This window comes from Rhipicephalus microplus, chromosome 3 (assembly GCF_043290135.1).
Source record: "Rhipicephalus microplus isolate Deutch F79 chromosome 3, USDA_Rmic, whole genome shotgun sequence".
NCBI classification, from domain to species: Eukaryota; Metazoa; Arthropoda; class Arachnida; order Ixodida; family Ixodidae; genus Rhipicephalus; species Rhipicephalus microplus.
In genome coordinates this window covers 99,381,698-99,406,916 of record NC_134702.1, presented here as the reverse complement: position 1 = coordinate 99,406,916, position 25,219 = coordinate 99,381,698, and the positions used below count along the sequence as shown (strand labels likewise).

Genomic DNA, 25,219 nt, shown 5'->3' with positions numbered 1-25,219 from the left:
CCGTACACAAGATTAAACTAAGGATGCAGCAAACAAATATTTAATGATCTTTATTATCTTAGGAGCAATTTCTTGAAACATACTGCGTATATATAGATCAAATTGACCAGGTGGCGATTAAACAGAGCATGTTGTACAGGAATACTAGTGCACAAAATAAAATGTATTCTAACCCGTGCATTCCACTGCAAAATATGTCACCCAGCTATTAGCTATATAGCGGTGGTACTCGCGCCCCACAATTTTTCGGGGAGAGAAAGGGGGGGGGGGTCTGATGATTACAGAAGACCGCTTAAAAGTTCCCTCGACAACCAATAAACCCTTACGTCGACAGGATTGCTCTAAAGCAGATATTCACTTGGATCTGCCTTGATGGGCGCTACTAGCCCATAAAACACTACTATCCCATAAACACATAAATAACTTAAATATACCATCAATGTTGAACCAACAACAACATATAAAAACGATATATGAAAGCGAGGGTAGTTAACCAGGACTCGGCCTGGCTTCCGACCCTTCACTGCGAAAAAGAAAAAAGATAGTGCGAGAAAAAAAGCAAGCCACCACAAAGACCACAAAAGAAAATTATTTCAAGGGACCTGATGAAAGGTTGAAAACCAATCCCAAGGATTTTTGGAAGTATATAAAGGGGTGCGGATCAAGTGATCTGGGCATTGCAGAAATCATTTGCAATAACCAAATCGTAACGAACGACGAAGCAAAGGCAACATATCGAAATGACTTCTTTCATTCAGTATTTATTCCAGCGAAATCCGACACTATAACGACAGCTGCTAGCAATGTGTCGCCTATGACGCAGGTGGAACTCGGCGTGTCTGGTATCAAAAAGTTATTGGAGAAATTGGACGAAAACAAGGCAGTTAGTTGGTCCTGACGTTATTTCACCTCGCGTGTTAAAGCACTGTGCTGCGACTGTCTCCCTTTATCTGTTCGTTATCTTTACGCAGTCGCTTCGTGCTAGTGAATTGCCTTATGACCGGAGGATAGCCCACGTTGTACCAATTTATAAAGGGGGCTCGAAAAAATATGTGCAGAATTCTAGGCCCGTCTCCCTGACTTGTATTGTATGCAAATTATTGGAGCATATAATTTACTCAGCCATCATGAGTAGACTCACTGAGAACAATATCCTAATTAAAGTACAGCATGCATGGTTTCTGCAAGGGCTTGTCCTGCACTACACAATCTGTAGAATTCTATCACGATTTAGGGAGAGAAATTGATGCTGAGGGCCAGATAGATTGTTTGTTTTTAGATTTTCGAAGGCTTTCGATACGGTTACACATTCGCTTCTTATTTACAAACTACAGCAAATGGGTATACATAGAGATGTTGTCAAATGCAATGAAAATTTCTTATCGGAGCGCAGCCAGTGTGTTGTTATTAGTGGCAAAAAATCGAGTCACGCAAACGTCACCTTGCGACTGTTCGCAGATGACTGCAAGGTGTACCGAAGTATATCTTACGACGAAGATGTGACAGCGTACTTGAACACAACATATGATTGGTGTAAACGGTAGAAAATGTGTTTAAACGCGAAAAATTGCATCCATATGTGTTTTACTTGAAGAAAAAAACAATGATAAATAACTGTTCTATAAATAAAGAGGTTCTTGCCACAGGTAATGTCTCTAAGTACCTAATCGTCATGTTTTCTGCTCACTGCTCATGGAATGAGCACATCAGTGAGACAGTTGGTAAGGCTGGACGGGCGCTGAACTTTGTTCAACAGAACCTAAGATGTCGAGAAGTTGAATTAAAACGGAGTGCATTTACTACATGTGTTAGCTCTATATTAGAGTACACCTGCCGAATATGGGATCCATCGGAAGCGACTCTCATCTCTCAAATAGAAGGTACCCGAAACAGAGCTGCCAGGTACGTATTGGGCAGGTACCGTATAGAATGGACAGTGTCACAATGATGAAAAAAGAATTGAATTGGGAATTGTTGTCTTCACGAAGACAGAAGTTAAGGCTAAAACTTTTTTTTTCAAATATATAACAACAAGGTAGGCATAAACAAAGATAATTATTTAAATACACCTTTTTATGTTTCTATGCGTAATGATCACAAACACAAAATCCATGAATACCGGCCCAGGACGTGCATATCTGCGAATTCTTTTTTTTTTTCCGAAGTGTGTAGCCGAATGGAACAAGCTCTCTGAAGAACAAGTCTGTTGCGTAAATAAAGGTTTATTTTTATCTCTGTTGTAAACACCAGGCTGTAACGCCAAAGGGCGATGCGGGGTAATTCTTAAATAAATATAAATTAATAAATAAATAAATAAATAAAGGACACTGTTGACATTGTAAACGTATTAGAATGGTCTGTTATTGACGTCTGAGATGGCAAATTAGGCTGGTAGCCTTCAGCGATTGCAGCAGCGCATTCGTTGTCTCAGGCCAGTGCCACACACCCTATCTAGGATTCTGCATAAGAAAATTAATCTCGGCAAAAGCATCAAACTGCTGCATAGTTTTGAAAGCCTTCTTTATCAAAAGTAAAGGTCTCATTGGGTCAGCAACTCTTTTGTAACTTTGTGATCCTCAGAAATGCGCTTTCTCGATATATCTTAGCCATGTCGCTCTATGTCATGCGTTGGCTTCGGCGGCTGCATTTTCGATGGAGGCGGAAACGTTGTAGGCCCGTGTGCTCAGATTCGGGTGCACGTTAAAGAACCTCAGGTGGTCAAAATTTCCGAAGCCCTCCACTATGGCGTCTCGAATAATTATATGGTGGTTCTGGGACGTTCAACCCTACATATCAATCAATCAATCAAACATGCGCTGGCTTTTTACGTATGCGCGAGAAGTGTCTTCCTGTACTTTTCTCGGTTTCGTTCAACAGTTGGTAGTCGGCGCTTTCTTTTCTTCTCTTTTCTCCCCACCCTTTCTTGTGTTGAAATGTATTTCGCGCGAAAGTTATCTATACGCGTATTCAATGTAATCACCAATTCACCCAAAAATAAATCCTTATGGTTTTTGCGATTATTTGTAGACTCGATGCGGTGGTGGTCGTGTTGCAACAGGCGGGGTTAGCCTTGCCTGTATACATGGCCGACCCCTGGCCGCTAGATATTGTTTAAGGCGAAGCTGTCGCCGCAGCCAAAATTATTTCCTTTTCCTAAAGAAATGGCATCGAATGTCACACTTTGGCAGCAATCCAAAGTGTGTTTTGCAGTGGTGCATTGTAATCTTTGTACATATATATTGTTTTTCATGCGTAGTACGTGGTTTTTATTGTTCTCTTTCTTTTTTTTTCGTCTTTTTGTGTATGGGAAGAGCACCAATGCGAGTGGTTCTTAAGATAGAGAAATGAAGAGAAAAGTGAGCGCCGTTATTGTCTGCTTCAGGAGCGACACCGCCACAGAGCTCACAAGGGATGGGGGAGAGGAGGGATAAAAAGGGCAGAAGTAAAGGTATAGAAAAGAGGAAGAAAAAGCAACAACAAACTGAGGGGACAGAAGAGACAGGAAAGATGGAAGCACGGTCACTGGAGTCCGAGGACGGGGTACACTTGCGAGAGATGTTGTCGGCGTCTGTAGATGGCGTAGAGCTGGCCCAGTAGGTCAGAGCTGCGCTGTCGTCGAAGACCATCGGCGACAGGAGGTGACGTAGGGCCAGCCCAGTCGGCCCGAGCTACGATGACGCCGAAGGTCGCGAGCGCGCGGAGCGCGCGGGCGCACAACCGGTCGCCACGAAATCCAGCGAGCGAGTCGAAGAGCACCAATGTAGTATTGTTGTACCCGCTATTGTGTTTCGCTGTTGTGCCTATCGTCCCTCAAAATATTGTATTTCCTGAACTTTTTATCTACCTGGTTACCTGTGATGATGTATGCCCGCTTCCTGTATGGGTCTGAAGAAGGCCTACAGTATTGGTAAATAAATAAATAAAATAAATCCGCATTTATTACTCCTTCGTCAAAGCGGGCTTTACCGCAATAAGGGCTTTAGCAAGGAGAAGCCATCTTGGGGAGATAAGTCCATTATTGTGGGCTACGTAAGCCATAATAAGAACATTCCCTAAACAGTTCTTACATCAGCACAGCAGACACGGCAACCAGGGCCCACGTCGAATGGTGGGTGTGACTTACACTAATTGCCGCTAAGAGTGGCTTCATAGATCGCTTAGGAATGGGGACGTATAGGAGAACCTTGCGGATATGGCAGCATGCATTCAACGTAGACTGCCCTAACGCGTTAATAGATGGTGTGGTCACCTAATTAACAAGTGCAGTTGATAAAGCACAACCGAGGTTGCAGGAAATGTGAGAAACCAACGCGAAAATCGCCACAGGCTACTGTGCAACGCGTTCGCTGAGGCGTTACAACTTCCAAAGCTACAGTAATGTGTTCTCGAGCGCACTGTGATCAGGGAAGCATTAAAGAAACTTCGCTCATAATATAAGTTACACTTTGCTTATGGTGGCGTGCCGTATAGTGAGCTAGGTAGGGTTCATTTGCTGTCGCCTATAATGTTAGTGCGCACAGAGATGAGTCAGAACGATCACACGAAATCAAAGCGCACTTACAAACTATAGTTTTCACCTTTTTTAACAGGTAGCGCTCTGAGTGATACGCTAAAAGACAGATAAAAAAGCAAAGAAATGGTGGATACATACTTGTCCCCATGTATTGAAAGGTGCCGGAACTCTATTTGGTTAATTACATTTATTGACATTCTAAGCAAAAGTTGTTTTGCTTGGTGTCTTGTATACACGAAGAGGTAAAGTTATGCGGTGAATATATGAAACAACCCCCTATCCAAATTTTGGTTACATTTTGACGTGTTTATTACGTAAACCAGCTTCTGCTTCATGAGCACTATGGCGGGAAGGTGAGGATGTAGATCTTTATTTTATTATATGGATGTAAAAAGTATATGATATATGTTCTAAATATTGTTATTTGTTAACAAATCGGTGGCTACATGTTCAAAGAGTCAGATAGTCTTCTGCAAAATCACAATATCGCCTCATGCATATCTAGGACAGGGCCATATCGCAGAAGCAGCATCGAAGAAATAAAATGCGCAAAACAGCGACCGTCACAGATATCGACGTATACACTTCGTTCTTTGACGACAGTTCGCCAAGGTGACCATCGCTCGCACACTCCGAATGGGCCCGTGCGTACGAAATTCGACGATACACGGGATCAGGTCGCACAGCGAGAAATCGATGAGCGCGGCTGCAACAGTCCCCGCGTATAGCTCGCCCGTCGTCTCTCAGATGGCGCCACGCATTGCAGAAGCTCGGGGGAAATTGCTGTCCAACCTGCGTTCCTCCGAGATCCGGTTACGTGTGGACCAATCGATAAAGCACCCACAAAGATCGAGTTCGAATGTACGTAAAAACCATATGTATTATGCGTTTCTTGTTAGCTTTAATCCTCGCCTTCCTTCTCAATTTTCCTAGTCAGTATTCCTCTTAGTAGCCACGAAGCTAGATGTAAAGGGCTAATTCATCTCAAATGAAGCATGGTTGTTCTTTTTCACTTAGGTATGAGAAAGTGATTTACATGAGAGAATGAAAGCCTTCTATATTTTCTTCACAGAAAAGTGGTCAGTCAACCACATGCCCATGAAAGTATGCATTCGTCTGCGCTCAAATGAACAATGTTCCCATTCAGGAGTAGAATAAAATTTTCAGTTCAAAAGAATTTTATAACGTAATTGCTTCGCGTTAACACCACCCACGAACTTAGAAAGCATCGTGCTTGGTGTTATCTAAACAGCCACAATAATTACACAACTCTTTTTTTAGAAAGCTGTGAGCATGGATAGGTATTCTATTCACTGGAAAATGCTGCAGTGTGAAATCTCTGTGCTTGCGATCCGTGTAGTTGCATCGGTACAATGGGTGCTTCGTTCACACGATTTCTTGCACATCTGTTACTGCTTTTTTGGGAGGCAAGATAACATGTAAGGCAGAAGACGGGCAGGTTAACCAGAAACATGCCCATTTTGAAAACCTACGCAGTGGGAAAGAGAAGTAGAAAAATGCGAGAGAGAAAAGAAGGAAAGTGCAGATGTCACTCAATAGTTGTGTATCAAATAATATTAAAAAGCCACGTGGCCAATGGAGAATATCACAAGCTCACGGCGAACTAAAATGACGAAGTTAGAAGGTTTCAATGGGGGCCTTTCTTAAAGACGATGAAAGAGAGCTATCAAAACCTTGAATATAGTTCTTGAAGAAATGTTCTTTGATACAATATCAGTCAACATTACCCTTACAATCCTAATTCAGGTAATCTGATGGAGCTTAGCACAGAACATGACAGTCCATTTGTGGCGTCTCAAGCTCAAGAAGCACAGTTCTAGAAAAGTGTCTGGAGACAGCCCGAGATGCAAGAACTGAAGTTCAAGAAGCACAGCTCGAGAAATGTATCTGGAGACAGCCCGAGATACAGTTATGATTTATGGATACTTCCCTTTACTTTTTCGCACTGTTTGCATGTGCACTAGCATTCCTCTCAATGGTAGCGTTCAAAACGTGATCGGAATGCCTCTAAGAAGCGAGGTTAGTGATATTCTAGCATAATAAGATGAAGGACATATCTCCATTGGGTTCCTTCACCAAAATACACGCTGTTGTCACGGCGACGTGCTTCGCAAATGACCCCTTTCGGTCAGGCCTCTCCGAGTTGCCATTACCATCTAGAAACAAATACAAGGCTGCTGGCAAGCCACCAAGCGTGTCTACGAAGGACACGGCATAGGCGTTCGGCACGCGAACAAAATACTACGTGAGGCCGGTTCGCGGACACAAAACTACGCCAGCGAGCATTGGACACTCCTAAAGCAGAAGGCGAGCATCGCGAGTAGGCGTAGCAGGAAAGCCGAACACACATGGGGGGGGGGGGGGGGACCACCCGATCGTTACCACCCACGGCGAAGACAATAGAGCCGGACGCATGTGAGAGATGCCAAGGTAGAGAACATTTCGTTCGTGGATTGACTCGAACAATGGCAGCTCAAACGGACCAGCGAGACGCGGACACGAACAAGAGAGGAGGCCGTTATTCGAATCGTGTTTGCCGCCGCGCGTCGTTTGTCCGACGCCAAGCCCGCTTCGCGAAGGACCATCAACGATAACGTCGGAGAGCCGCGTGCACCTCCAAGTGGGTCACGCAAAATGGCCACTCACGGAACGTGGAGAGTTGCGGCCGTGGAGTCGAGGCACACGCGAAGCGACGAACGAGGCCGGGAAAGAGAACGGACAGCGGGAGTGCTCCGAAACACCCCACACAACAAGCACGCCGACACGCTAGCCAAAGGCGCGGTCGGTCCCTGGGCAAACAATTGCCGCCGACGACGGCAGAAGACGCAAAGCTTCCGGCGAGAGAACGGAGACGCGACTGAAGGCGGCTGTGGTGAGCGGCGGCGCTGCTGACGCCCCTTTACACACGTCACGCATGACGTCATTACGTGGGAGCCGCCTACTTCAAGCTCCGCCTTCGTTAAAGACGACGGCTGGAGACGGAGGGGGAGAGAAAAAGGGGGTGACGGCGGCGGCAAGTTTAGTGTCGACCGCGGCAGCTTTGGCCTCCGAAAAACGATCCGTTTCAGACCGTTCGAGAAAGGGGGGAAAAGTTGGAAAACGCATCAGTTTCGATAGGCTCTCGGCGCGGTGGGCTAGAGAAGAAAGAAAGCGAAGTAGACTACTTCACTGGAGTTTGCCCAGCTGTATGAAACCATCGGCAAGGACACTGTCGGCCCCTATCATGCTCTCTTCACTGTTCACCACTAAATGGCGGCGCGGAAGGTTTTGAACATTGTCAGAAAAGAATAAAATGAAAAAGTGATGCGGAGAGAGCAAGCAGAGGAGGAACATAAGAGAGACGCTCCAAACAGCTGGCGCCTTGCAAGTATTGAGTGGCACGGCGCGAGAGTGACGGCGTGGTGAGGAGGGAGGGTGGCTGCCCCGGCGGCGTCGGAGGTGGCGGATTCGACGCCCCTCTCATTATCCGGGCCGGTCCGTTCTCGGGGGCCGGCGAATGGCGGCGTCTTCGGGGCCCACGTCACGGCCTCGGCGCCGCTATGGCGGCGCCGCTGGCGCCCTGGACGCGAGAATAGCTAATCACCACCGGCACCCCCCACCTCCGCGTCACTCTTGCAGCGTTGTTCGACCCCCATCCCCTCTATCAGCGTGAAAGCCCCCGGCAGCGCGCTTGACTGTGTGTGTGCGTGCGCGCACAGGGGGCCCGTCATTTTCGCGCGGCGTAGGCACGCCTCCGGCCACCACCGTAGCAGCATCCTGCGCGTCTCTCTCACGCGCGCCTCTTGTGTGAGTGTGTGCGTGCGTGTCGCGGCTTGTGTCGCCCCCACAGAGCCGTGGCGGCTGAGCACGGTGACAGAGCGGCGGGCTGCCCCTCGCTGCATCCTGCGCCGCCGCTGGAAATGCGCTCGTCGCCGGCCGAAGCTGCCGCCGCTGCCGCCGCCATGGCGTTCCAGCCGTTCCTGAGACCAACCCCACCGGACTTCTCGGTGCACTCGCTTCTCAGTGGTGCCGCCGGTGCACAGGCGTCGCCGTACTTCGCCGCTGCAGCGGCCGCCGGATTTCCCGCCGCGGCGTTATTCCCAAAGTTGCACCCGGGGCCGGGACCCCCGTCGCTCTCGGCAGAGGAGTTGCTCGCGGCTGCCGCTGCACACCGCGGCGGAGCCCTGTTGAGGCCGCCTCCCGGGCTGGAGCCCGAAGACGATGGTGTGCAAGACGACCCCAAAGTGACGCTCGAGGCCAAGGAACTGTGGGAGAGGTTCCATGCGTTCGGCACCGAGATGGTGATCACCAAGTCAGGCCGGTAAGACGCCACGTTGATGCGATGTGCCTTCGTTACGTTCCTCCCAACTCGGCTGCTCTGTCAAGCATGCGTCGATGAAGGATCCTCACGGATTGGTCGTGTTTTCAAGTATTAAACTTTTAAACTTCACCATTCAATGAGATCCACCAAAATTTATGCATGACGCACTTTCCGTTCGCGCAGTAGCTGCCAATGATTCGTGACATGAATGGCCGAAAACAATCAATCGAGCTTGCGCCTTGAGCGCTCACTGAAAGTGTCACGACGTTGTTACACAGTGACGCTGCTAAATGTGCGAAGACCTAATAATCTATTATATTACTTGTGCGCCAGTGTCTAAGAAATGGCTTCAGAAACGGAACCTTATCACGCCACTCTATAGTGCCCTGAATGTATTTTATTAATATTTCGCCTGGCCAGATCACAAAATAAGTGCACGACACCATCGTTGCATTCGTGAAATCACGATAGAGTTAAATACGTTCTCCTGTACGTCTCGTCCTTATTCTCGCTATGTCACGGGCTGTCTATATTTTAACGCACATGACAAATTACAAGACCGCACACCTATACGTGATACTGTGCTACGAACATTGGAAAGCATCGGTCTGTGTTTGCATATGGCATTGCAGCATCGTATACATTAGACCACTGAGCTACACGAATAGATACGCAAACCTAAATACTGTGACACACAGCCATTTGCACCACATATACCGCAATGGTTGTAGTTGGGACAACAATCATCGTTAAACATTGTTGCTGTAAGTGAAACACATTTACCATGAACTCTATGGTGCCGAGTTGCCGTCGACTACTGCATGGCGATGCCCTGAATACACGAATGCCTCTGAGGTGTAACATCCTCATGGTATTTAAGCTCATTGATACGTTTTCCTGTGATCTAAAGTATGATCAAACCATCTATCTCTTGTGTGCCGTATTCTCTTTCGTACCAGACGGGACGTTCAGCGTTCAGTAGCTGGAGCTTCATTTAATGGACAGCCCGCAAAACACAAGCTAAGTACAGAAAAAAGTACAAAATAAAAGAATTCGGTGTTAATCCCCGTTGTGACTTAGAAATTAGTTTCTTGCGTTACTATAGTATACGTAGCATTCCACAAAAAAATAAAAAGTCTGTGCAGTAACTGCAGAACTCGGAACAGCCTACTTTTTATTTTTATTTTGTTTGGAAATCACGCAAGTTGGAGGAGTCTGACTGATAGCTCCCCATAAAATTCTACAGAGCGCTTATTATGCGTGTGTAACCTTTAAAACCGATATTCTTGTTTGTCACAAGGATTGGTATATAGTTCGCTGAATACTCTCCTTCCTGGTATAACCTAAATTGTACTGGTGTTCTTGTCGACCCAAGGCTGTGTCTGACTCTGACAAATTCGTCTGTTCGCGACCCTAGTATGATACATATATGCTCACTCAAAATTTTAACGTCGTGGTTTATAGAAATCTTCGCCCGTTAACACAACGTTTTATATGTAGAACAAAAGATAGACAGCCTTCTATTTTGTTTCTCACAGCTTCTGTTTGAAGGTATTATTGTATTGATGTTTGTTTTATGCTTGCGCTGTTAAATTTTCGTCCGCGTTCTCCAAGTTGCTTAGCTTTGTTTGGAGCCACCTTCGCTTCTATATACGCATATATATCCATGTCCCCCCTAAGGCACAATGAATGTAGTTTGGCGCAATAATATATATCCGACAAACATCTCTTTAAACGTTTAAACATTTCTTTAAGGAGTGCCTGTTGTCTCCTTTGAAGTGTTGCTTTAGCAAACTGAAGAAGGCGTTCAGCAATGACAATTTTCCTGGCATATACACTCGATCTCACACTGTGTGTGTGGAACGCCCCAAAATCATGATGTGATTATGAGGGACGCCGGAGTGGAGGGCTCCAGAAATTTTGAGCATCTGATGATCTTTATTTTGCACTGACATCGCACAGTATTTATGAGGCTTTAGCATTTCGTCTCCCCTGACATGTGACCGCTGCAGCCGGTATCGAAGTCGCGACCTTCGAGGACGCAGTCCAACCACAGTAACGGCTACACACCACCATGGCGCATCAGTCCCATATTGTCAACTGAATCAACCGCTTTGACGCAGACTTGTACTACACGCACCACTATGCCGTACCCATTTCTTTCATGTTTTCAATTGATTCTGTGCGCGCACCCATTGTATTTCTGGCGCCGTTTCGTTATATACGCCCATTGCGCACAAGGTGCAGTTTGTTCGCGTTAAAAGATGTCGTGACGCCACGTGCATCATCCCCGCGTAAAAGACACAACGAAATATTGTATTCCGTGCAGTAGCTCCTGAGCCAAACACTGAGGCACTTTTGCCACAGTAGCGCAATTAACTTGGAAGTATATATAGAGATTGCCAATTTTGTAATGACTAATTAATGTGCACGAAGGCCTGATAGACTACATTCTTAGTTTAACAACAGATCTTTATGGTTTATTTTGGACTACTTTTTGAAAATTGAATTTAGAGAAACCAAACAATAACTCTAATTAGTCATCTCCCTTAATCTCTTAATTCGATCTTATATATAGTTGCTTAATTGAGTGCGCGTGTATGATGCTTTCATGATATATATATATATATATATATATATATATATATATATATATATATATATATATATATATGTGTGTATGTATATATATAGTATCATACAGAACGCAAAGCAGTCATGTCACGTTTGAAGCTCCGAATTCATTTCATTAAAATATTTCATTAAAATTTGAGAAGACGTGCTTTAGCTTACACCCACAAAATGATGATTACTAGCGTGTTTGATTCGGTGAGAGCTGCTTTGATCTTTGCATTGTCTAGTTCTTGTGCGTATGCGTGCCAATGCTTGCCATTTATCGCAACTTTCTGTAGGTCGGTGCTGCAGGCCATTTGCATAAACAGTGACATGGAGGTGTAACACTGCGCTTTGATTGCACTATCTGCACTGCTCACTCGGTTTTCGCTTTGTGTTGCGACATTTGAAACGCACGAGACATAATGGTTAATTGTAGTCGCGATCAATACACAACAACCTATATATAGACGAAACCCGCATTTGTATACTATCGAAAGAATGCACGACTAAACCACATTGTCGCAAATTCGCATTCGCATGCTTCTGACGTTACGGACACCTAACAAACACTTGAAGTAACCCTGAAAATACTTGCATTGTTAATACGCATCATAATATACGAGTGATCACACTGCACCGCGAAATCACAACATGCGAGGATCAGGCGGGCGAACCGCTAAAGACGTGTGCAATGACGTCCGCAGCTCCAGGGAGGTCGCGGAAGCGATAAATTATTCCTGCACGCGTCTTGAACGTCGTCGCGATTGTCTCTTGCGCAATTTATACCCACTCGGAGGTCACGTAGGACATATCGTCCACTATTCATTGTTTAGATTGCAGTGCCAGTACGAATGCATGTCGTTATACTGTATTTAGGCCAAGTTAATTTTTTGATAATATTAATAAATTCTGGCATTTGACGTGCAAGAACCACGATGTTAGTATTAGACACGCTGAGTACTTCGCAATAGTTTTGGCTACTAGGTGTTCTTCATCAGTAATGGCCCCGCCGCGGTGGTCTAGTGGCTAAGGTCCTCGGCTGCTGACCCGCAGGGCGCGGGTTCGAATCCCGGCTGCGGCGGCTGCATTTCCGATGGAGGCGGAAATGTTGTAGGCCCGTGTGCTCAGATTTGGGTGCACGTTAAAGAACCCCAGGTGGTCTAAATTTCCGGAGCCCTCCAATACGGCGTCTCTCATAATCATATAGTGGTTTTGGGACGTTAAACCCCACATATCAATCAAATTCATCAGGCATGTAAATCGAAGGCAAACGGGAGCTCTTTTGAAGTTCACCACTGTCGAAGTGCGGCCTTCTTGGCCGAGGATCAAAGCATGCGCACTCGAGCTTAGAAACGCGACATTCATTCACCGTTGAGGTAGAAAAACATTTTCCTTTATTTATTGTTCGTACTTTCCGGGGTGTGTATTATAAATAATTGTAAAAACATGACCTATCGTGATTCGACCTTGCAGTGCGGATGTTTGTTGTTCACCCGTTCTTAGTTCAGTTTCTGCTGAGCTGTGGCTTAATATCGTCCGCGATTTTCGGCGCTTTATGCATTCGGTTGGAAAGCTAACTTAACTCGTCCGTGACTTGTTTGGCTCTCGATTATTTCGACTGTCGCTTGACTCGGACTACAATGCACTCTATTTATTTGTGAAATTTCGGACCTGTTATAAAGCTTGTTCATCCAAGATCCAAGTTAGCGCAATCGTCATCACCAGCCAGGCCATATGCCCTCTGCAACGCATTTGCATCTCCGATGTCTCTCCAATTAACAGCGTTTTGTGCTTGGTATACATACGGCCACGCGATTGTCGCAAACATCGTAATCTCACCTGCCCTCTATATATCCCTTTCTATCTTCCATTCGAGAACTTGCCTTCCCTTGGAATGCGCTCTATTACTCTTAATGATAAAAAGTTTATCTTCTTTCTCGCCACAGCACGGCCCGTGCCGATTCTACTCGATTTCATCTATTTTCTTCAAAGCACGTTTGCTTCTTGGCCCATACTGCTCTCTTGTTATCCCTTAGAGTTACTCCGATGAATTTCCTTTTCGTGGCCTGCTGCGCCATCCTCGCTTTAATCACATAAAGAAAATGCACCAGGCGCTACGATGATTGCACGAATTGCGACGCTTGAAGGCTTCACAGTGAACATGGGGGTTAAACTTGGGGGGTGAGTTGAAGCTCGGAAGTTAACTTGTGTAGCCTAATCATATACGAGGTAGGCAACTGCTACACAGCAGGGTGGCCAATCAATTTTGCGATGAAGGATGCAATTGCCGGCTGTGGTGACAGACATGAAGCCACAACGTGGTGGACTCTTCATGTAGTTACATCAACACCAAGAGGGAGAAAAAATGTGCCAACAGACGGTGAGGTGGTGGAGCCGATGTTTCGACAAGGAAACTTGTCGAAATTCGGCTCCAGCGATCATTTTCTGTTTACGCATTTTTTTTTCATCACTTTAAATTCCATCTTTCTTTCCCATCGTTTTTTCGGATCAGCCCGAGGCTGTTTCTCAAAACCCGAGGGTGAATTGCGCGCCACCGAGATTCGAACCAAGACGCTCTCACATGTCGATGGACGTATACATAGATGCTGTGCCACCACTGCACCCTTGTGCACAATGCACACAGCTAATTGAGCCAGCTATGTGTGAATTTCGTAATTTTGTTTCTTTTTTAAAAGGCATGCACACTCGCACACTTGTCCAGTACGGCGAAAAAAATATATGCACACATATAAATGCACATGCGATCATAATGCACACTCTACATATATAATTTTTTTTTGGTCTGATGTGTATCTTCCAGCTTTGCTTGTGTTCATCTGTTATACAGCGCCAATGTATGCGAAAGCTTTCGAGCTGGCACAGCTCACCGAAGGGAGCTTACCGAACGATATATAATAAGCACTAACCTTTTCCTTCATTTTTTTAGGTGGCTCAAACGCTCAGTGTGCAGTGAATACAAAACAAAAAGCGAGTAATCAGCAGGTTGCCTATTTTTTATGACATTGGTACACAAGGAGAAAGGTGCCTAAATGATTTGGTTTTAGAAGATAGGCACGTCGCGCCGCCGTGGTGGTCTATAGTGGCTAAGGTGCTCGACTGCTGACCCGCAGGTCGCGGGTTCGAATCCCGGCTGCGGCGGCTGCATTTCCGATGGAGGCGGAAATGTTGTAGGCCCGTGTGCTTAGATTTGCGTGCACGTTCAAGAACCCCGGGTGGTTGAAATTTCCGGAGCTCTCCACTACGGCGTCTCTCATAATCATATGGTGATTTTGGGACGTTAAACCCCACGTATCAATCAAGATAGGAACGTCGTTAACTTTCTTGCTCCATTTGTTTAGATGGGGAGACATCTTTGTTAACAAGATGTCACCTCCTCGTCTCAAAAAAGTACGCCGTTAAAGAGATGAGAACTAGCGATACTAAAACTATTTCGCGTAAACACTTTAGTAACGACAGTAACCGTGTTTTGGTTCATTTCTGCGTGGGAGTGGAATGTTAAATTTACAAAAATAATAATAGAACTGAGCAACCAACAGCTTCTGAAATATTAGCCAATAAACGTAAACAAATCCACGATTACGGTGCCATGCAAGAAGGGAACACATAACAGCATATAGAGAACATACATATTACTGTAGGATTAAAACGCAGGTTAATAATCTGTTTCATATTTGTTCTCTGTGCTTTTTAATCGAACCCTGAACAGACGCGACCACCGCAACAACAAACTCCCGGAAAGTTCTAGTGAAATAGATAAAAGGCCTTCGGACATTCGTACAAAAAGAAAACTTGAAAAAAAGTTCTGTCAACACCGTATTGCTAAGGCGTCGCTGAGGCTTTGCTAATCATATAAACAAGTGACCAGTTCTTTTATTGCGACAAAAAGAACATTAGTGAAATTAACCAGAATAAGTGACTTAATATGTTCATATGAAGATTCAATCGACAGCGTCCGACGGCTGAGTTACGTAGATGCTTGAAAACGTAGAACAGCCTTTTTGCATTATATATATGTTTCCTGAAATTCAAAGTTTGGAAGTACCGCAAACCACGGATCATTATTATTTGGCCCGAAATGTCCAGACACATTATACAGATGATACCAGCGTCTTCGCCAGTATATATATGTATATATATATATATATATATATATATATATAATCCGCTTACGTACACCTCGTGGAGAATTCACTGCAGAACATCAGAACATATGTGCCATACAGTTACATTACAATCTTGTGAGTGCCTCGAAACTTATAGAATTTTACCCGCGGGTGCTTTAGACGATTTGCACTCACAAAAACACACCTGCTTTATCTTCTTTGCCGGCACAAAACGCAGTTTTGAATATTTCTTGTCGCACACACACAGATAAGAGAAAGCACATCGAACTTATAGTACGAGTTTTCTTTATTTTTTACAGAAATGTAGGGTACACGTTTGTATAAACGGGCATATCCTGGGTTCCGTTACAACCAAACGCTTTTCGCGTTATTTTGGAGTAAAAAAAAATGCGTTGCACCAGCACATTGAAAGACGGAAGAGTTGACAACTAGAGCCGAACGCTGAGCTGTTATTTGTAATATTAACGACTGTATATGCTACGCGAAATGTGTTGTATTTTCTGGAAGCTGTGACTACATATTTCACTAGTGCTGTTTGAAGTCAGCGATTAGGTTTCAATGCGTTCTTTTTGGAAAATGGAAGATGCAACCGCTCAAGGTGATCCATCTGCCACAGCTTCTGAACAAGCTGTTAAGGCAGAGGCTCAACGGTGTGTGTACTCCACTAACATGCTGTGACGAACTTGCGACACACTCGGATGGACCTCATCTCTGAGAGGCGTTAGTCACCGCTTCCTACGTAATACATCGACCCATTTCCCTGACGATAACGCTTTTTTTGTGAACGTCACAAGTTTCTTTTTTCTGAGAACTAATGTGCCTGTAAAAGAAAAAAAGTTGCGTGTAACAGCGCGTAAATATATGTACACGCCTCTCTCAAGTATACATTGCTGCAATATATGCGAAATGAAGACGCGCTGTTAAAGCTGCCTTAGCAAGTGCAGTTATCCCCGGTAATGATTTTCGAAAACCTACGTAAACTGCCAACATGGCTTACAGTTTTGTGATTATGGCTTCATTGTACAGCGTCTAGATGATCAATCGGATATTAGTATAACTATTATTTATTCAAACTATCGGATCACATAAAAATGGTGCATGCACATATGTTATGTTACAACACGACACCAACAAATCAACGCAGCTTATATTTCACAGCGCATTGGCGATAAGCAAGAAGTAGAGGAATGTGTTAGGTATTCACTTAACCGAAAGTTTACTAAAATCAATGTTCACTGAAACACAGAACAATATTAGGTATACCTGAGATCAAGTCAAAGATGTGAAGTGCAAATATTTTGAAAAGTATTCTGAAATTTTCAATTCAGCTTGCGTCCTTAGACAGCGAGAAGAGACAAAGTTGTCCAGGGAGCTTGTATTTTTGTCACAACATCGCGTGACAGCTTGTTATTGTGACACGAAGTCTCGCAACTTTCTACTGTGGTGTATACAACCACGGCTAGAGGTCTGGTGACGACAATTCCTGGATGAACATTGGAAACGATTTCTGAATCTGATAGCTCTGCGCAGGTACTGATGCGTTTACGTGGTTCATTTCCGTCTCTCTCACGGGGTCGCCGTTTCCTTCATGGAGTCACGGAGTCGCCGCATGCACAAGCGATGTTGTACCGCCGCCGGTCTATGCGGGTGGTTTTGGGGCGCCACGGTCAGCCATGCCAGTGCTGCGTAGCGCAAGATTTCATTGATTTGATCTCAAAATTGAGCCCGAGTCTGCAAATCAAGTTTGTTCTATACTGAAATATTCATTATTCAGAGGTTCGTTCAACTGCACGATTAGTGCGAAGAATACGTATGAAAACTTCCAGGGATATTTAAATGCTGGCTATTCTGAAATCATCGTTAAATTACCTTCGTTCAAGAGAGATTTCACTGTAGTAATAAAGTAACACATTGCAATCATCTGACGAAAACAAAACGAAGAGGTGATGAGGAAGTCATATAAAGACCCCTGAGATGGTGTGTGTGTGTGTGTGTGTGTGTGTGTGTGTGTGTGTGTGTGTGTGTGCGTGTGCGTGTGTGTGCGTGTGTGCGTGTGTGGGGGGGGGGGTTCATGATTGATATGTGGGGTTTAACGTCCCAAAACCACCATTTGATTATGAGAGACACCGTAGTGGAGGGCTCCGGAAATTTCGACCACCTGGGGTTCTTTAACGTGCACCCAAATCTGAGTACACGGGCCTACAACATTTCCGCCTCCATCGGAAATGCAGCCGCCGCAGCCGGGATTTGATCCCACGACCTGTGGGTCAGCAGCCGAGTACCTTAGCTATACTAGACCACCGCGGCGGGGCAATGTGTGTGTGTGTGTGTGTGTGTGTGTGTGTGTGTGTGTGTGTGTGTGTGTGTGTGTGTGTGTGTGTGTGTTGTAGTGCGTTTCAAATTTCCTGACACATGCAACACGCCATCATATACGCAACGCTGCCTGATGCAAAAAGTGAAGGCACACGACATTTTTAAATGAGAAGCCTGGGACATGCATATTCACGGTCTGGCGTGTTGTATTCTTGTCTCACTAATCTCAGTCGTCGTACAGGAATTGCATGCCTGTCTAAATGGCGACTGCTGTTATCGCCCATTAAAATCTACACTGGCAACTTTGACAGGCGTTTCGGTATTCCCGGTAAAGTATACCTGCGGAATACATAAATGGCTTCGTTGTTGCAGGCTACGAGACATAGGCATCGGTGGTGTCTAATTTTTGTCTAATTTAGCGCGGACTGGTGTTTCAAGTTTTGCCTTTGACAGCGAAAAACATGTTCGTTAACGATAATGTAAGATAGCAGTATTAATAACTAACAATAAGAAAACATATATTTAAATGTACTTTTTTTTTGCTTCTGCGTTGCTGAAAAACGGCACACTCATATACTGCTGTGACGGAATCGCGTTTCAAAAAGAGCGACGGTATTGTGTTTTACTCTAGCCATGTTCGACGTATGGCTCAATTATGTTTCGTATTTCACCGATCAAAGGCCCACTTTGTGAGTTGTAGCCACGGTGTAACTCCCACACGTCCTCGACGGTACTGCAAAAAAGTGTGTCGACAGCAATACACGGACAAATTTAAGTTGCGATGTTTTGGCGTAAGCATATACCTATTCCAAAGCTATGAAATAGACTGTCCGTGTGGCAACCTTCTTAACGTTCGCGCGAATGTCTCCAGTGGGCTTCGTTCGTGGATCACGTTCAGAATGGTCTTGATATGAGATCGTATCACCGTTGTGTCTTTCGGCTTCAACTTGCTGCTTTGCTTTGCGTTTGTGCCACAGCTCTTCGTTTTGTCGAGGCTTCTGTACAAACCAGGAACGACTTACAGAGCGCATTAGTTCGGTGCAATGCGCTCGAAGCAATTAAGATAACAATGATGATGATGATCGACATGTAGGGTTTAACGTCCCGAAACCACCGGATGATTATGAGAGACGCCGTAGTGGAGGGCTCCGGAAATTTCGACCAACTGGGTTTTTTTAACGTGCACCCAAATCTGACCACACGGGCCTACTGCATTTTCACCTACATCGAAAATGCAGCCGCCACATCCGGGATTTGATCCCGCGACCTGCGGGTCAGCAGGCGATTGATGATTGATTTGTGGGGTTTAACGTCCCAAAACCAGAATATGATTATGAGAGACGCCGTAGTGGAGGGCTCCGGAAATTTTGACCACCTGGGGTTCTTTAACGTGCACCCAAATCTGAGTACACGGGCCTACAACATTTCCGCCTCCATCGGAAATGCAGCCGCCACAGCCGGTCAGCAGGCGAGTATAGCTTATCCACTAGACCACTACGGCGGGGCAAATTAAGATGATGAAGTGAATGCGATTTCACCTACGTCATGTTTAGTATTGTTGGGTAACACGGTGATGTTGACTATAATGATGGTGACGTTGGTAATGATGGTAATAGGTCTGGTGATGGCGAACAAGATGAGGCAGACGTTGTTTACTGTATATGAGTCTATAGACCAACAAGACGGGACGCCGATGGCTGCGTCCCTCTTCCGTCCCCTTCCTAGCGAGTCCTTTCAAGATTGTGTCATGCAGAACTCAAAATCTGTAGGCGTTGTAAAGACGTCCAACGTGCTTGTAATAGCATATGTGGCTTCAGAACTGCTTATATAAGGTCCATGTTAATTAGGAAATACTTATTACCGTTGTTGATTGCGAGATAATTAAAACCGAAGGAGACAAAGTTTAGACGGTATATTGAGAACTAAGCAAGAAGGCAAGCGCAGTGGCCACAGGCGTTGTAGGGAAAACGAAAACGTGAAGTATAATTGGGCAAGACATATGCCTAAGTCTTCAACCACTGCAGAAAGACGTGATTGGCTGATTTACAACCTCGTATGTACTTCAGTGACTCCATAACTCATACGTGGCTCTCTTAAAGGCCAACTCCGGTGATTATTCGAGGTGAATGGATCTGAATGAAGTTCGCTGGGTATACGTTCCTTTACACATTTCTGTCTTTTAGGCCAAATTGCAGGCTTGAGAGATGCGCAGATTGTTTGCAAATGAATTTTAAAGATTGCCTCGAAAAGTTCACTTCGCTTGCCAGAATTATTGGCAACACTGTCTGTGTGACGTCATGTTCGACATGTCAACATAAGTGACGCAGCCGAGGGCATCGCTGTTGTGGCTGCTACAGCGTTTATTGTGCAGGCCACGTACAAGGCGACGGTGGTAGTGTTTGGCATGGGTATAGCCAGAGTCCTTCAATGCTTTTCTGGTCACGAAAGTGCCGCCTCAGCTTCATATGGAGCCAGCACTGGCCGCTAGGGGCGCAGTTGTGCTCGTGAGGGCATGCTGCCGTCCGCTACCGCTGCGGTAGTGTGTTGGTCTGCTTTGATTTCCAAGCTTTCTAAACTTCTGCAAAAGTCGTTTCACTTTCCCTCATTTACTTGGAACATTCAGCGTGCGTCGGTGACTGCGTGAACGCGCCGTCTGCCTTGAAATGAGCACCCGGGAGAAAAGAAACTAACAGCTCTGGACAAGCAGCTCGCGGCAGTCACAGTCGAAAATGACGAAAATTCGGGGTTTGCCGCACCATAACGATGATATGATTTTGATACACGTCGTAGTGGGGGATTCTTGATTAATGTTTAACAGCTGGGGTTGTTTTTATATGCATGTAAATCAAAGTGCACGCCTTTTTTTCTGCTCTTGCGTTTCGCCTCGTCGAAATGCAGCCGTCAGGGTCGGGGGAGCGCCGCTCGTTCGTCGCAATACTGCAACTGGTCCAGCTTTTCAAAATTTGCCTGAAATCAGACACTGTACATTCGCAATAACGCACTTGCTGTGCCACATGTAAACAGAGGCGAACATACGAGTTGTTACACGTCCATTCGCCCGGAAGTGAGCGAAATCTCTCGACTGCGCAAAGTTGCGCATAAGGCCAGATGGTTCGCACGGCACGGCCGCTCAATTTCTATTAAACTGTGAACATTATCAGACTCCTGGTGTCATTTTATTCGCAACAGAAAACCCAAACAATTAAACCATTACTGCAAGAAATGCTTCCGTAGAATGCCTTCTTTTCATGACAAGAAAAAAAAAACACCTGTTCTATGCGCTTCAAATTTCTGGACCGAACGATTAAATCCCTCTACGAGCCTTAGGTACAATATATGTAATATCAGAGTCCTTAAATGCCAGCAATACTAACCTCATAGCAGTCTTCCGTGCGGCGTGTTGCCCCGCCACGGTGTTCTAGCGGTTATGGCACCCGGCTACAGATCCGAAGGTTGCGAGATCTAATCCCGGCCGCGGCGGCTGCATTTTGGTTGAGGCGAAATGTTGAGGTTCGTGTACTTGGAGTTTGGTACACGTTAAAGTGGTCAAATTCGTTCCGGAGCCCTCCACCACGGGGCGTCTGTCATAATCACAGCTGGTTTTGGGACGTAAAACCCCATCAGTCAACCGGTGCGACGTTTAGTTTATGATCATGACGAACGTGGAAAGTAAGGTCGAACACAGTTGACAGTGTATTGTAATTAGGCCATTGTTTTATAAGCAGTCTCATATAGAAGAGACAGTAAACCAGTAACTTAAGCCGCTCGTGATTTCGACAAAAACACACAAGAAGTTATTTTGATTCTTCTAATGGCCGACTATATACGAGGGGTTAAGATATTCCAATCATCGATGCTAATATTGTTGTCAGTGTCAGTTTCTCGCGATCGGAAAGTCTTTGAAGGCTCTGCTGTTGTCGTTCGTACTTGGCAGTCTTCTTTCGGAACTCGGCGAGTTTTGTTTGGCATTGCCGAAGCTGCTGCTTCGCAGCTCGAAGTTGGCACCTCAACTTTTGCACTGCTGCACAGCTGGCGCAGTCAACCAAGCGGTCTGTCTGACAAGCTGTGTCCGTGTGGTAGGTTTCGACCGTTTCACTGGTCAGTGCCACATCTGCTAAAAAAAGAAAAAAAGGAAGAAGAAAAGGAGTGAAGAAAAACAAGTCATGCAGTTTCAAATATACAGGCTCAGACGATACCCTCATACACGACGACACGGATGTAATCTGGCCTAGCGCTTACATACCTTCATTCACTGATGCAGCATCGGTGCGGTCTGAACAGGTCGTCGGCGATGCTCGTTGCTCCTCCGTCTCGCACGACGACTCACGTGCTCGTTTGCGCGGTGATCGATTTGTCGATGAGCGGGGTCGAGTTTTACGCTTCGTGAGATACGAAGGAAGGCCACCAAACATACTTGGGACAGCGTCAGCCTTCAGCGTTGGCTTGTCGCGCTCCAGGGACACGGCGTCGCCGTTGATATTGAAATCATAAGTAGTGACAATGTCCGAGGCGTCGAAATGCTTCGCACACACACGTGTATATTTGGACTCAAAGTTGAAGTCGCCACTTTCCTGCCGCGGTATGGCCCGTTTCCATTTCTCGCGCTGGTCCTTGTCAGGTGGAAAAGAAAACAACGACACCTTCTCGGTCGTTCCTCTGTAGCCGGAACGGCACCCCGGCACGCAACACGTGTTAGGCATCGTCGTCTCACAACATTTTGGCTAACTTGGACACGCACGCACGCTTCTTCCACCAGTTTGTCTCGCTGTGCGTACGCGTTTCAGTCTGTTTTAGTACGCGAGCAGCCCGAACGATGCCCTCTGTGGCGCAGTGGCGCCGCATCGCGGCAGTTTTGGGCAGCGTATGAAGCTCTCCCATTGAGTGACGGCGGAGTTTCGTGACCAGGAAAGCATTGAAGGACTCTGGTATAGCACAGGAAGCTTTCTTCCTTCCTCTGTGGTGTTTGGCCGGCACTTCGCTGGTCTGCCTTTCACAGTTTTCAAACACCGCGCCGGCTGGACCAATATCCGGCCTCCGGTTTTTACCAAATAGCACGTCATACGCAGACAGGACGCCCGGTTGTTTTTCGGTTTCGGTATTGCACCTTCTTGATAAATAAAAATTATTTTTGAATTTTCTGAGTATTTCAGCTACTCGGGTCGATACAAGACTGTCTCAGGAACACACAAACACAATTACCTTGACATGGTCGAAAAATCGCCAGAGTTGGCCTTTATTGACGGGGAAGTGACTACTATCCCCGTATTTTATTCTTACTGCTTGATCTAATTTTCTTGTATATGTTAAAAAGTAGCAACATGCTATTTTTTCCTCATAGGCTTTTCTAATTGTTCTTTGCCTGTTAGCTTAGCTAAATGCATACACGAATGGCTCATAAACCGCGTTCAGCTGTGCAGTACTAATGTACTAAAGTACTTTAGTACTTCCGTACTAAAGGTTTTTTGGTACGGAATAGAGCTACAGAGCTTATCGGTGTACAGTTTTTCTGTGTAAAAGAATCCCTTCCATTCTCAAGGACTGCAGCTGCAATGAACATGCAAGAAAGTGCTAATGTAGATGTAAAATCCCAGTGGAACACAGAGTGCTTACGGAACACGCGACTGCACAGGCTGGACCCGTCTCGTCGACTTCGTCTGCACTCTCTCGATTTGTGATAACGGTGCATTGTCGACTGCGGCTTGGTGTCGCTTTCACCAAAGTTTTCGCTTTCCGAATCGGCATGGAAGACAGTGCTGCTTGCGATCATATATATCGGCAGCGATGAAACGATAGAGCACGTTCTTTGTCACTGCCCTCGTTACAGCGTGCAAAGACAGCCGCTATAGTTGCTGCGTTAGCCCGCCTTGACGACAGACCCTTGTCAGAACAGCCAGTGCTTGAAAAGCGACATGATTTGTCCTCGCAAAGAAAATCAGTGAAGGCCTTATTGAACGCTTTGCGTGGTAGTAGCCTATACAGAATAGGCTATAGCACCCCCGCTCTTCTTTTTTTATTTTTCGCGCGTCTATTTTGCTCTTCGCTTTCTCTATCATTTTTCTTCCCCATTCCCCTTTGCCGTTGTGCAGGGTAGCAAACCGGGTGCCCCATTTTTTGTTAACCTTCCAACCCTTCCGCCACTTTATTATTTCTCTCTCTATATATAAAGTTATTTTTAAAATACAAGTGTTTTCCCCTCTTTGAATCATAAGCTAACCTGTAGTTTTCAGATATTCGTTGCGGAAAATAAAACCCTGCAGGCACAAAACAACAACACCAAAAGAAATAGGCTGAGCGAATCTTGACTATCAGACGAAAGGGCGATCGGTCACGCTGTGTCCATGGCGGAAAACGAGGTAGACATGAAGCTTATTTGCGCATACTCACGAATATCGGCAGCGCCATCCCATCTTCCAGAACACACGCTGGGAATTTGCGCGAAAGCTAATTTTAAGGAATTTTACTGCGTTTGTATGCAAGCTAATCGAAGGGAAGTTGACGGATGCTTTTCCATTATGCTTGTACGTTCACTCTCTCTCTCACTGTGCGTGTGCGTGCGTGCGTGTGCGTGCGTGCGTGCGTGTGTGTGTGTGTGTGTGTGTGTGTGTGTGTGTGTGTGTGTGTGTGTGTGTGTGTGTGTGTGTGTGTGTGTGTGCACGCGCGCGCAGCATTAGTGTTTTTTATCAACCGAGCTGCTCGTGCGTTTGACACTGCAAACAAAAATTTCAAAAAGAACCGAAAAATTGACAAATACACTGTCGTATAGATGGCCGCGTCCGATCCATTTTAGTCATTCTGGGCCTTGCTGTCATGTCGCTGCTTGACGAATCATGTTGAAAGAACGAGCGGGCACGAACAATATGCTGCACACGTCTCGTCGTACTCGCCGCGTTGATGAATTGACATATAGGCGCGATCTTTTTACAGGGTCACACGAACAGAAGTGTGTGTAGTTGCACGATATTTCAAGATATCATACCGTTACATCATGGTGTTGTCCAGCGACATCGTCAACACGTGCCGGCGCCGCTTTATATAAATGACGCTGTGACGAAATAGATGCGTGCACAAAAACACGAAGGGTATAGCTATTGTACTGTGCGATGGGAGCGCACGTTAAAGAACACCACACGGTTGAAATTTCCAGAGCCCTCACACGACGGTGTCTCTCATAGTCATACATGATGGTTTTGGGACGTCAAACCCCAGATGTTGTGATGCATTGCTGCCACGAGCTTCCCGCGCCATTCCCGTACTTCGCTTTTACATAAATGATCGCATGGTTACGGTGAGAGATGTTTATTTAACAGATGG

The 25,219-nt window shown here is 45.7% G+C and overlaps 2 protein-coding genes across 4 annotated transcripts in view; one reads left to right on the top strand and one right to left on the bottom strand.

The window, feature by feature from the left end:
• Positions 1 to 8,377: 8,377 nt before the first annotated feature.
• The window catches only part of LOC119159868 (uncharacterized), a 126,551-nt gene continuing 109,709 nt past the window's right edge, over positions 8,378 to 25,219 (top strand). For both annotated transcript variants that reach the window (XM_075890060.1, XM_075890059.1), the window contains exon 1: positions 8,378 to 8,834. In XM_075890060.1, coding sequence (XP_075746175.1) covers positions 8,434 to 8,834 — 401 coding nt within the window. In that variant the 5' untranslated portion in view covers positions 8,378 to 8,433. The remainder of the gene's footprint in view (positions 8,835 to 25,219) is intronic.
• Positions 21,018 to 22,624, bottom strand: LOC142803850 (uncharacterized). 2 transcript variants are annotated; one of them, XM_075890056.1, is made up of 2 exons: positions 22,152 to 22,624; positions 21,018 to 22,022 (listed from the first exon to the last, which is right to left on the bottom strand). In XM_075890056.1, the coding sequence occupies exons 1-2, from the start codon at positions 22,606 to 22,608 to the stop codon at positions 21,742 to 21,744; spliced, it is 738 nt and encodes a 245-aa protein (XP_075746171.1). In that variant the 5' UTR covers positions 22,609 to 22,624; the 3' UTR covers positions 21,018 to 21,741. The 2 variants fall into 2 exon arrangements, with proteins under 2 accessions (XP_075746171.1, XP_075746172.1); XM_075890057.1 differs by having other exon boundaries at positions 21,018 to 22,019.

Excerpts from the sequence above, each read along its gene's own strand:
- LOC142803850 (XM_075890056.1), bottom strand. The coding sequence starts at position 22,608 with ATGCCTAACACGTGTTGCGTGCCGGGGTGCCGTTCCGGCTACAGAGGA. Across the intron at positions 22,023-22,151 it reads TGCTGCATCAGTGAATGAAG|CAGATGTGGCACTGACCAGT; the intron begins GTATGTAAGCGC and ends TTCTTTTTTTAG.